At 42.3% G+C, this 12,415-nt stretch overlaps 1 protein-coding gene across 2 annotated transcripts in view; it reads right to left on the bottom strand.

Moving 5' to 3' along the window:
- The window catches only part of COL5A1 (collagen type V alpha 1 chain), a 249,877-nt gene that overhangs the window by 46,948 nt on the left and 190,514 nt on the right, over positions 1–12,415 (bottom strand). For both annotated transcript variants that reach the window (XM_034752172.1, XM_034752171.1), the window contains exons 32-34: positions 11,142–11,195; positions 2,129–2,173; positions 1,020–1,073 (exon numbers count right to left, since the gene is read on the bottom strand). In XM_034752172.1, the coding sequence (XP_034608063.1) occupies positions 1,020–1,073; positions 2,129–2,173; positions 11,142–11,195 (153 nt within the window). The remainder of the gene's footprint in view (positions 1–1,019; positions 1,074–2,128; positions 2,174–11,141; positions 11,196–12,415) is intronic.

Below are 12,415 nucleotides of genomic sequence, written 5' to 3'. Positions count from 1 at the left end.
CCACGGTGTAATTGACCCTCTGACTCCTGGTTGGCTTAGAGAACAATGCCTATTGCATGCGCCAGCCAATCGCAGACCATCAATCTTCATCAACAGCACTGTTTTGTTTAAAGAATTATACAGTTGTGGTCATCTGAATCGGTTCCTGTTACCCTACGGTGAAATTTGCTCCTTTGTAGAGAGGCCAGTAAAAGGTCTATGCATCATCTGAAGTTCTACGTAAGTCCTCACAGAAAGGCTTAAGTGGGATTTGGGTTGGTCCTCAGCACGGGGGTGCATCTCACCATATGGGAATAAAAGCTCATGAAGGAATTGAGTTCATGCACGAAAGGCACACACTCTTCCCCCACCACATTTTCAGGAGTCCATAACTATCAAGATACCTTACACCCATTTTACAGTCGTGTGTCGGGTAAGGAGTCAAAGCGTTTAAGACCAGCTGAAGTCTGGGGTCCGGACTAACAATCTGAAGCCTGATTTTGTTGTTAAGGAGCGTTATGCCCACCTCAAGCCTGCAAAATAAGGATGCTCGTGTGTTGTTTTTTTAAGAACTTTTATCAGGGAATAACGGACGTGACTAGCTGACAAATTCTGCTTATTATGTAAAGAAGCATTAAGTAATAATACTACATAGCACTTCTATTTAGCCTTCTCTCAAATGATTTCAACATGAGTTAATAACACAAATTAATGAAGTCTTCCTATAACCCTGTGAGGCAGGTGAGAATTATTATCCCATTTACAGATGGAGAAACGAAGGCAGTTTACATGACTTGCCTAAGGTCACATTTTTGGGTCGGTGGCAGAGCTGTGAATAGAACCCAGGATTCCTGTCTCAGAGTCTCTAACCAGGAGACATTTGGTTGGGTAATGATTGTTAGTTACTCCAGCCTTTCATAGTGGAACATTTTCTCAGGAGGAAAGGAATATGGATAGTACGGGACCAGGAATTTTACACACAGCTATTTCTTAAAACACAATGATATTTTCAATTACACTCAAAGGCTCCTAAAACCTACCTTAGGGCCAGGCTTTCCAGTGCTGCCCCTCGGACCTCTTTCACCACGTGGACCCTTAAAAAGACACAAATGAGCAAGTCATCAAACGTTTCAGCACTTCCTGCTGCACAAGAGCTATTTTGATTCTCAGGCCATGATCTAGCATAGCACTTAAGCACGTGAGTAACATTAAGCCAATGAGTCGTCCCACTGAAGTCAATGGGAGGACTCATGAATTCAAATATTTTGCTAGATAGAAACCTTAGCCTGGGCCAGGGAACCAGGTTTGGCTTTGGTAAAATCTCAGTAGTCAATTTACCAAAGCAAAAGTCAGGCTCTAGGTTCCACTACCCCCAAACCATCAAAATCAACTAGAGAGCCAAACCCTGATCACTTTATTCACAGGAATAGTTCTAGAGACTTCAATGAAATGGCTCACATGTGTAAAACATGCAGGGTTCGGGTCAGAAGGTTACATTCAGTTACATACATCTCTATAATGGTTTGGATCTGGGTTCCATTCTACCCAAACCACCAACGTTCATGGGAGATGAAGGAAAGGAAAAAGAGAGGAATTACTCTAAAAATATTCCAGTTCTGGCCCATCTCCATTTGACAGACACTGTCAAAAAATCAAGGAGGGAATTAAGCTGGTTCATATCCTCAGCAGATGCAATCAACACAGGTCCACGGAAGACACTGGATGAAAGCCTGGCTCCACTGAAGTAAATGGCAAAACTCCCATAGGACCAGAATTTACATTAGTTCAGGACCTGGTGCCAGTGTATGTTTTATATTTTTAAGTGGAGATGAGCCACATTTGGAGACCTGGGTTTCAAACTTTCCTAAAATCTAAGGCTTTGGTTTTGGCTTTGGTTGGCCTTTCAGATGGACAGGAAGCGGTTTGCAAAATTCAGATCTAGATCTATATTTCTAACACCCCCAGTTGCAGGAGTGAGATCTGGGGTTTTGGTTTGGGTCTTCCACTATGGGGAGATTTCTAGACACAAAGGTGCCTAACTCCTAATGGTTTTCACTAGAATTAGGACACCTACCTAATGCTTCCACCCACATGTATAATCTTAGAAACATGCCGTTGAAAGGAATTGTTAGGAAAAATGCATGATTACCGTTGGACCTCGTTGCCCCCTTGGACCTGATTTGCCAGGCGTACCCTGGAATCAAAGAGAAGAAGTCTGTAACCAATGACACAACATTTATGGCTGTGCTGCAGCATTCATTCAAAGGCCGAACCTGCATGGAATGAACACATCTGTGGGGTCACTGAACAGGAAACAAGCAGAAAATGGGCCCCAGCAGCTTCTGTGACACAATTTCCTTTTGATTTTTGTTTTCAATAAAAGGAAAACAAGGGTTATGCAGAGTGAAACCTCAAATTACATTTATTTGCCTTTTGTGATGTTTGAACAGGCTAGATTGTAATATGAATGCTCTGATGAAACTTGACATGATAATTGGAACTGGCGGGTAGAACATCTGTTTTTCTCCTCTCTAATCTATACTGATGCACAGGGGGTATTATCTTTCACAGAGGGATACGTTTTTTTTTTTTAAAATCTTCTCCTGCTCAAGAGACTCTCTTCACATGCTTTACAATGACATAACGGACAGGTAAATCCAGAGAAACAGTTAATTCTAGAGCTGGTCAAAGAAATGCTCAAATTGCTTTTAATCAAATTTTGGCTTCTTTTTGCTTTTAAATACTGCAAACATTATCAAATTAGGTATACAACTTTTTAAATCTACCAATCAAAACATTTCTAATATGCTTTGGTAACACTGTTGATGAAAAAAGGCACTTTTTTGTTTAGAAAAATGTTGACAATTTTTTAAATGAAAAAAGTCATTCAAAAAGGCCATTTGTCCATGAAAAAAATTGCAGTCTCTAGGACAGTCAAAGTGAATCCACTTTGGATCAGGCCCCTAGAAAGGATTCTGGCAGAACATGGGGAACAGCAGTTAAATGCCCAGCTGATGAGTCTATATCCTGACCTGATGAGACCACCTTCAGAGGACAGGGGACAGTTTATTCTCCAGGACTATTCAAGTTTTTGGTCTCTTTACCAACCAGAACGCCAGTTAGTACCAGCTGCAGTCATCTGTCCAAAAAGGACTGACATCTGTCCACCAATATATCTCACTCCAGTGAACAGTCACCAGGTGGAAATAACTGTTGGACTAGATCTGAATGGGTGACCTAGTGTGAAAAACACAGTATCCTGTTACAGGTTCTTGCACCAGACAGTCCCTTTCATGAAATAGCAAATAAACAAAGTTAAAGAATAAACTTAATTACTTACAGCAGCTATTTCACTGATCTCCTCTTTTCCCTTTGCATCTACTGCATTGCACCTTGAAAGCTTGTATTTTCGCCAGGCAATACTAAACAACGGTGGGCTGCATTGTATAGATGCATGAAGGCGACAGGTTGATTTAAGTGGATGTGGGTAAGACTTGTGTAGTTAAATATTTAGAAATGACAGCAGCAGCGCTGGAACCCTGACCTAGGGAATTATTTTATGCAACACAAGCCAATTAAGCTGCCCCACATATTCACACGCCTTTATTTATCTTTGCAGACTTGGTACTAAATAAGTCATTTAAGACACTGTTTTTGCAGCAGTGACATAACAGCAGGCTTATGAGATCTGACAGATGAACTCAGTTTCCTGTAACAGGAGACTATGATTAAATCGGACAGGAAAAAAACAGAGACGGCTGGGTCCTAAATCTAACATCATATAAAACTCTATTACCATGTGCCTAGAAGGAAAGGAGTGGCCTTGTTCTTTCTCTCTGAAATCCATGTTCTGGCTAATGTCAAGTGATCAACAAAACAGCAGTGGGTTGAATGTTCTTATTTTGGACCAGTGGTCCAATATTATATCTGGGCATAACATTCAGAAGGCAGAGAATGAGTGACATTTCTCCCACGTTGGCATTATAGGTGCTTAAATTACTGCTTGTGGTTTTCTGCCCAAAATCCACCACTTACCTATCTTGACTTTACTTATTTGGCATTTATTAACCATCAGAACAAGTGTTAGAGCATGTTTGGGGTCAGTTTGTTTTTAAGACTACTAAAATGAGCCGTGTCGTATTCTGCTTGTCATGAATTCACTTTTCCTAGAATGATCATCACAGTAACACTTCAACAACAACAACAACAAAAATGAAGAAATTTCCTGGCTGGCTTCTCTTTAAATACAGTGGGCTAAATTCAGACATGGTATAAGTGGGTGCATACATCCCCATTGCCAACTATCCCATATGATCCTTTGTTAAAACTGCTGACGTTATAAACAATTTTTGCACTGCTTTTCGCTATGGCTAATCATTTATACAGCACTGTGTATTGGTATTGCTATTACTAATAATTTATATAGCACTGTAAAGGCACACCGGCCAAGTTTTTCAAATATGTCTGCCCAAAACAATCCACCTAGAACAAGATTAGTATTTAGGTACCTTTAGACATGGGTTTCAGAAGAGCTGAGGACCTACAGCTCCTATTGGATGAGGATAATCTGCTAGGACTTCTTGTTCCCCCTACTTAGAGCTGTGGGGACTCACTGACTCTGAAAATCAGCAAAGGTGGGTGGAAATTTTTCGATTAGACTTTTTTGTTGAAACCGAAATTTTCCCCAGAAACATAACAGTTCAAGAGAACTTTCATTGAGAAGATTTCTGAGGTCCAGGATGGAATTTCTGGTCCAAGAGAGAGACCACAATAGCCTGGTGTTTAGGGAACTCAGTCAAGAGGGGAAAGACTCAGATTTAAGTCCCTGCTCCAAATCGAGCAAATGGGAACTTGACCCATCGATCGCCTACCTCGCGGGTGCATACTCTAACCACTAAGCTATTAGCTATCCTGGAGCACATCTTTCTTGCAAAATATTTTAAAATGTCAATTTCATTCTATATCAAAACAAAAACAAATCCAAAAACCTCAACCTTTTCTGCACAAACAGAATTGTTGTTTTCCAGCCAGCCCTATAAATCAAGCCACTTATTTGGGTGTCTAAATATGGATTTATGGTGAGATTTTCACACTGCCTAAGGGAGTCAGCAAATCAACTTTTACTGGCTTTTAACGGGAGTAGGAGACAACTGTTTTAAGTGCTTTAGAAAAATCCCACCCTTTGGTGTCCAAATTGGAACATGGTGTTGGTCAGTGAGTCTAATCCCCTGAATCAGGCTGCATCATGTAAACAGAGGTTTGCAGCCACCAAGACAACTGAAATCCAAACTCAGAGCACGTTTGTAGAAATAAGCCCTGGTTGAAACATCTGTGCTTCTCTCCAGACCACTCAAGATCTTAATAAATGTATTTATTTGTATCATTTATAATTTGTTTAGTACAGGAGTGAACACAGGACCTGGCTGTGACCTGAACAGTAATAAAGACAGCGCCGGCCCCAAGCACTTCCAATCTGTGTGTTATTAGAATTTATGATTTGTGGTAGCCCCTAAAAGCTACTACTGAGATTGTGCTAGATGCTGTACATGCACAGAGTCAGACACATTCACGGCCCCAATGAGATTACAATCCAAACAGACAAGGCTGGGGAAAAGGCAGCATTATTATTCCCATTTTATGCATGGGGAAAATGAGGCATGAAGAGTTTAAATGACTTGTCCAATGTCACAGAGGAAGTCTGTGGCAGAACCAGGTATCAAACCCAGATCTCCCAAGTCCCAAACCATAAAAGCCATCTTTTTCCTCAATACCAGCTGAAATAGTCTCTAACTCAAGGCTAGAAACCAGGCTACCCTGAGAAATCCAGGTATTTTAGAAGGTTGTTTGCTTGTCTGTTGTGATTATTCTAAACTCGTTTCTTTTGCGTACCAAGGAAGCAGTGATTTGAATGAGGAGAGTGCTGGGGGGGAGGAGAGGGGAGGGGGGGGTTGTCAGAGGAATAGCAGAGTCAGGGGACAGCTGAGAGGAAGCTGCAGAGATAGGAGTACCGGAAAGGAACACATGGGGTTTCCAGGCTGGAATCACTGGTGGAGCACATGGACCTGTTGACTAATGTGACTTTTTTTCTTAAGAGCCATTGATGATTTTTCATTTGTTCTGAGTGCGCTTGATTCCAAATCCGTTTGGTCCATTGGGAAGGATGGAGATACAAATAAATGCTGCGGTGTATGTTTTAGTCCCTGTGCTTGCTCTCTTTGAAATGGCAGCCTTTCTTCTTGAATAACAAGGCAGCCTCCCATTCCTTTAACAAAATCAGCTCAAGGTCTTTCCCAAAAGAGATGGATTTAGGCCCTATTTGCTAAACTGATTAGTAGTACAATTGCACATCATTATTCAGTGGGTTTGACCTAGACCTCTCTGAAACATTGCTTCTTACTGAAGCTCAAGGGAAATGTATCTGCCATACAAAACAGATCTTAGATGAAGCTCCTGTCTAATGAGCATGCTGCCTGCTATATGAACTTGTCAAAACTATCAATATATTTAACATGCTAGAGCAAAAGGAATTCATAAGAAGTCAAAGGTCCTTTTTTCTGAAGCTTTCATGGTACTGTTGTATAGTTTAAACAGTTAGGAGAGGTCTCTCAAGGGCTGAAGCTTTCACATCTCTGTATGTTTTCAACAGCATTGGAATTTAGCGGTTGGCAATGGGGGTCAGAGAGGTATGCAGGTTCTGCAGTTGGGGCTTATATGTTTCATGTGCCTTTTTTTTTTTTTTAAATGACTCAAGAAGCCATTTGGGTAGCTTAAATAATGAGAGTTGGAAAGACTATTTCAGTCCCTGGATGATGGAAACTATAGATAGTTGCCAGAGGCAAATGCAAATAATAAATACATAGAAAATCATGAAAATCAAATACAAAATCAATTCGGATTTATTCCAATTTACCTGTGAGCTACACCCAAATGCAGAGGCCTAATAGGAAAGGAAATCTGTCATTTACACGACTATTCCCTTGTCACTGGTGCTGGGGGGTCTTTCTTCAACCACACAGGGTTCAGGGAAGCTACAAATATCATCATTATTGAGCCCAACAAATACTGAATATATTTGACCAAAGATGCTTCCTTAGAGCACTGCTCCTAGATTTGATTTCACGTACTCCGTGTTCTGTTGTTATTTTAATCAATAAACCAACGTCTTCCTTGGGAGCTGATTATTTTGAGTCAAGCTGACTGAAAAACACCAAAACCCGTGAAAATTTTCATCGGTGTTTCACAAATGCATCCAGCTGTAATTTGGAGGAACCCAGCAGTTCTGGATGTACATTAGACTGTTTCATATAAAGAACAGATTTGGCAACAAGTGCACCGCTCCTCGCAATACATACACACGCTCAGGGATAGAACTAGCTTTAACTGCTGAACGGTTTGTAAAGATGGGTTAAAAAGGATGAACTGAATGCAGAGCAAATAATAGATGGTGTGGCGATATAGCCAAAAAAGTGACCATGTAAAAACATCATCTGTTTACCTAACAGAGTTGATCCCAGTAGGTGGAATTCACCCCAGTATGAAGCCTACAAACAATTTAAGTTCCATTTAAATGCTTCTTGAAGGCTTATGTGGGCATAGGCCTTGGGCTGGCTTTCCTGCATATAGCATTCACCCCTTGTCTCTTCAGAGCCCTAGCTACCCTTTTTACTGCTGTCTGCCCTGTAGAGCCAACTAGCCATGGAAGGGTATTGATATCAGATTTGTTAGCGAAGTTTCAAACACAAACTCTTAGTACTAGTGATGACGTGTTGGCCGGATTGACTGCAGCTTAACTTTCCCATGCCAGGGGGAGTTTCAACTACAGAAGCCATCTCTTTTTTTAACGTGTAAATTGAACAGCTCAGATCTGGACTTGCTGCGACAATAAACAAGGAGTTGCACACTGTCATTGGGAAAGAATCACTCTTCAGCGCACAAACCACCACCTTTTTTTAACAGGCCTCAGTTTTGCATATTCATTTCCCCCTTTTCATGGACAATGAGTCAGGAGAGTTTAGATCTCCCCTCCTGGCCACTCCTTCCTTGGCCCTTTCAGTGTTTATATGGTCAGATTTCAACCTGAACCATCATAGGTCTTGAAATATGTCTTCCCGCCTTTTGAAAGAGCTCATCCAATTTGACAGTAATGCAAAAAAGGCGGAGCTAGAGATCATTTCTGGAGCACTGGGGGAAAAAAAAACCTTCAGCTCTGTCTAAACCAAAAGAGTTATCAGAGCGCTGGAGATAATTGGGTGGTGCTTGCACTGCTGGCTTGGTCCAACTCCACATTGCATGAAAAGTGACCTTAAAAAGTTTGTGAACCCAGCAATCCCATTGTAACTCCCGGTGGAATAAAATTAGCAAACGAAACTAAGGGGGCCCAGATCCTCAGCTGGTATAAACAGGCTTGGCTTCCCACAACTACCATGCTGCTGTGTCAATCTACACCAGCTCAGGATTCTGGCCCTGGGATTTTCTTTTTGCATTTCAGATAGGCGGCTTGGTAATTACAGGGCCACGCTGACTTCTCGCCTGTCAGGAGAGCCACCTTATTCACGCCTCCCCCCATCCCAGTACAGCCGAGTGGCTCAGCAACTGAGTCCCTGCCAAAGCGGGGTGGGAGGGAAAAGGAGACAGATTTGTAGTTCGCAATCAGGAGATGAAAATTACTCAGTGGAAGCAAAGAATAAAAAATCCCTCAAAGATATAAACTAAAATTAGGTGGCACAATATTAACGCTGTGCAAAGTGATTTATATTCTCTGCACTCCTATTCAACATGCCTGTTAAAAGTAATTTGTATTTAAATGAGAATAAAAGGGAAAGTAATGCTAGTCACTTTCCTAAACGTCCCTCCTCCCCCACCCCTGCCCTTCGTCACTGTGACAGATCCGGTGCACAGAATGACTTTCTACTTGTTCTCTGAATCATCTAACCCACGCTTGTGTTGCATGAAATAAACCCTTTATGTTAGCTAGCCAATGCCCTGATACTCCTTCATTACAAGTGAGGGGCAAACATCTAGAGGCTTAGAAATCCGGGTGCATCGGGCTTGCAGGTGAGACACCCACATTTTAAGGAACTGATTTTGAGCTCATTTGCTGAGTTGTATATCTGAGATCGCTCCATTGAGTAAAGGGAAGATTGTATTAGAGTTGCTCCAGATTCATACCAGTCTAACTGATCTGGCTCCAGAAATGTATCTGAACCATTGAACACCTCTTCCGCATAACCAGACTGAGAAATGGGCTCCTCGATCAGCTTTCCGGTGCCTCCCATTTCTGTTTGGGTCAGGAATGCCATGTGGTGTTTCTGTTTACAAATACGAGCGTAAGCATTTGTACCACACCTAACAAGTGGGTTCTAGTCGGGATCAATGCCTTTGGGCTTTATGAAAATATAAATGATAAATAATAACACCAGCTCCCACACAGGAATCAGGAAGTGCAGAGGCACCGGAAAATTAAAAATATATTTAAAAAAACCTTTCAACTCTGAATTTTGAACTTAAAATTAGGCTCCTGCTGGTCCATACTGCATCGGAACAGATTCACCCATCTCTAATAATTACTGTTAATTAAAAAGTTCCTCATGCCCTAAGCGGCATCTCATGGTGTGGGAAGGCTCAAGATTCAGAAAAAGCTCTTAGAATATCCCGAGGGAGAAATATCCAGCGTTTAATTGACAAGCTGCTGTCTGCACTGTTAGTTGCCCTGTTACTGGAATCCCTCTCTCTCAATAGCTGAACTCAAGATCCTTTCTCTACTTTTGGCGCTCGATGTTCCCAGAGTCAATTTTGATATCTTCATAGTGGCTTTCATCTCTTAGACTGAACCGGTGAGAGAGAAGAGGGTGTTCTTTGGTTTGCCATGGATAGGTGAGCTTCTCGTGACTGCAGAGAGGGTAACCTCCTCTTATGATCAGCTTTCAGTATGACACTATTTCCCTACTCACGGTGTACGTGCAGGTCTCTTGGTTTCTGTAGGAAAACCTAGGAAGAGACTCCCAGGAAGCTGCCCAAGGGTTATTAACACTCAGCTTTAAAACAGATCTTCTCAGCTACGGTTATGTCTACACTACGAGCTAGGGAGGTAATTCCCCCTGCCTGCGTACACATACTCACACCAGCTCCCATCCAGCTAGCGTGAGTGTAAATAGCTCGTAGCCCTGGGGGTGTCAGCAGAGGCCTGGCCTACCCATGCTGAGTACAAACACACCGGAAGCTGGTGCACTCAACACCAGCCATAGCTACACTGCTGTTTATACTCGTGCTCAGTCAATAAGAGCGTGAACGTGTGCACACGAGCAGGGGAATGCGACATCAGAGGGAATGTAGTATCCATCTGGTAAATGAGCTCAGCTTTGCTCCATGCAACAAATGTTCTTTGCCACACTCTATGCGGAGTCCATTCAGAAGGGCCAGTGTTCACTTGCCAGACATCTCTACCAGGTGGGCCTGGAGATTCTGAATGGCACAAGCCTTTCACGGAGGGAGCATAGAATAGGCCAAAGTCAGCCCTGGTGAAAGCAGGCACAACTCCCCTGGAGTCAATGGAATTACAGCAGCACTGAATTTAGCCCAGTGTGTGTCCTGCTATGACATCACATTTATGATCAATTGTGACCAAAGGGGACTTCATCGCCAGGATTGAGGGGGCATGAGACAGAGAAGGCTCTGACTGCACCGGACTGGGCTAATGCATGTGAATATGTAAGGAATGATCTTGCTTAACATTTAGACACTGTAAATTTCCTAGGCAGCTGGTTTGTTGTGCCAGACACTTCCTGTTAGTGGCATGGAAATGGAATGAAAGGGGATTATGTCTGAGGACGTTGGGTGGCTGAGAGACAGGAGTCTTTTCTTTTCTTACTGAAAACTCCCAAGCTGGGTAGTACAATGGCTCCGTCTGAGCTGACAAAGATGAATCTGGTTTTCATTAATGACTTTAGACCTTTTCGATGCTACGTTATCGAGCAGATATCTGGATTTCATTTTCTGCTCGTCCTCCAGCTCTGATCCTGTGAGCTCATTCACGGATACTGTGTTTTCTCATGCTCTTTGCTCGATAGCATCGTTGATTGGAATAATCTCTTCAAGGGTTTATCTCAAAGTTCATTGGGTTGTGTGTGAAAATCAGCAAAGCAGCCAGACAAAACGGCTCTTACCCTTCCACCCTTCTCTCCGTTGGCTCCTGGGAATCCTGGGAATCCAATTGAACCCTGGGGGGAAATAAATGAGAGAAGAGGGTACAATGAGCTGAAATTGGCACTGTTCTGGTCTACTATTTTAGAATGAGGGCCAGATCCTCAGCTGGTGTAATCTGGTGTAGCTCCATTGATTACGATGGGACTATGCAGATTTAATGGGCATCGGCTTCTGCAGTTACACAGGCTCATATTCGGCTGGGCTTGGGTGACAAATGGCTGGGCCACCCACTTGTGGCCATGCCCCTGGTAGGAAAGCTCACATCCATACTCCTCCCTCAGCCCCCTGTGGTCTTACGGTTACCTTCTTGTGCTTACATGCCAGCTAGAACGTGGCCCTCGGTATATAAAGTAGGGGCATGAATATGGGACAATACTGCACACTGGCGTAATATGGTTAAGAAGTGGAACATGTTTTCAAATGAGTTGGTCCAATGTTCCTTACCCAGAGGGACATCATTGCAAGGTACCACAATAGTGATTACCTAGTTCTACCATTTTTAAAGCACTTCAGTGACTTGTGAGCCTAAGCCCCATTTTCAAAAGTCACTCCCGCATGTAGGAGCCTACGTCTGATTTAAAGCCAACAGGACTTGCGTTCTGAAGGGCCAATTTTCAAAGGTATTTAGCTGTCTCAAGATGCAGAGAGATGCCTAATGGGATTCAAAAGCGCCTACGGTGGTTAGGTACCAAACTTCCATTCGGTACCTAACCTGCTTACTCGCTTTTGAAAATCTCACTAGGCATCTCTCTGTATCTTGAAGTGCCTCAATACAACCAAAAATTTGTCTCTACTTGACTACATCACGCTGGCTCTCAGGCTCTCTGAAAAATGTTACCCCTAGTCTTTTCTTTTCCAATGCAACTGTATGGAGAGTAGCTGTCGTTGCTAGTTTTCAAATATGCGTTATCTAAGAAATGCAAAAAAAAAAAAAAAAAAAAAAACCACAAACAAACACAAACACAAAATGCAAATTAAAAAAAAACAGGAAACAATCTTTTGTGGTTAATTATGTCTCTAGTGTCAAGCAAGCCTATTTTTTCAAGCAATGAACATGAATAATAAAATATGATTCTTAGGGAAAAATTAATGTTAACAAAAACGTAAGTTCCCAAAGCCTCCAGGGCTTGATAAAACCAGGCTGCAGCTTTTATTCTATGTAGCAGAACTCTCAGTTTTAATTTTAAAAAGAACATTTGACAACAGCCCAAATGAAGGTGGGCGTGTAGATGAG

The sequence above is a fragment of the Trachemys scripta genome, chromosome 17 (assembly GCF_013100865.1).
Source record: "Trachemys scripta elegans isolate TJP31775 chromosome 17, CAS_Tse_1.0, whole genome shotgun sequence".
Lineage (NCBI taxonomy): Eukaryota > Metazoa > Chordata > Testudines > Emydidae > Trachemys > Trachemys scripta.
The sequence above is the reverse complement of the archived record's forward strand: the minus strand, read 5'-3'. Positions and strand labels throughout refer to the sequence as shown.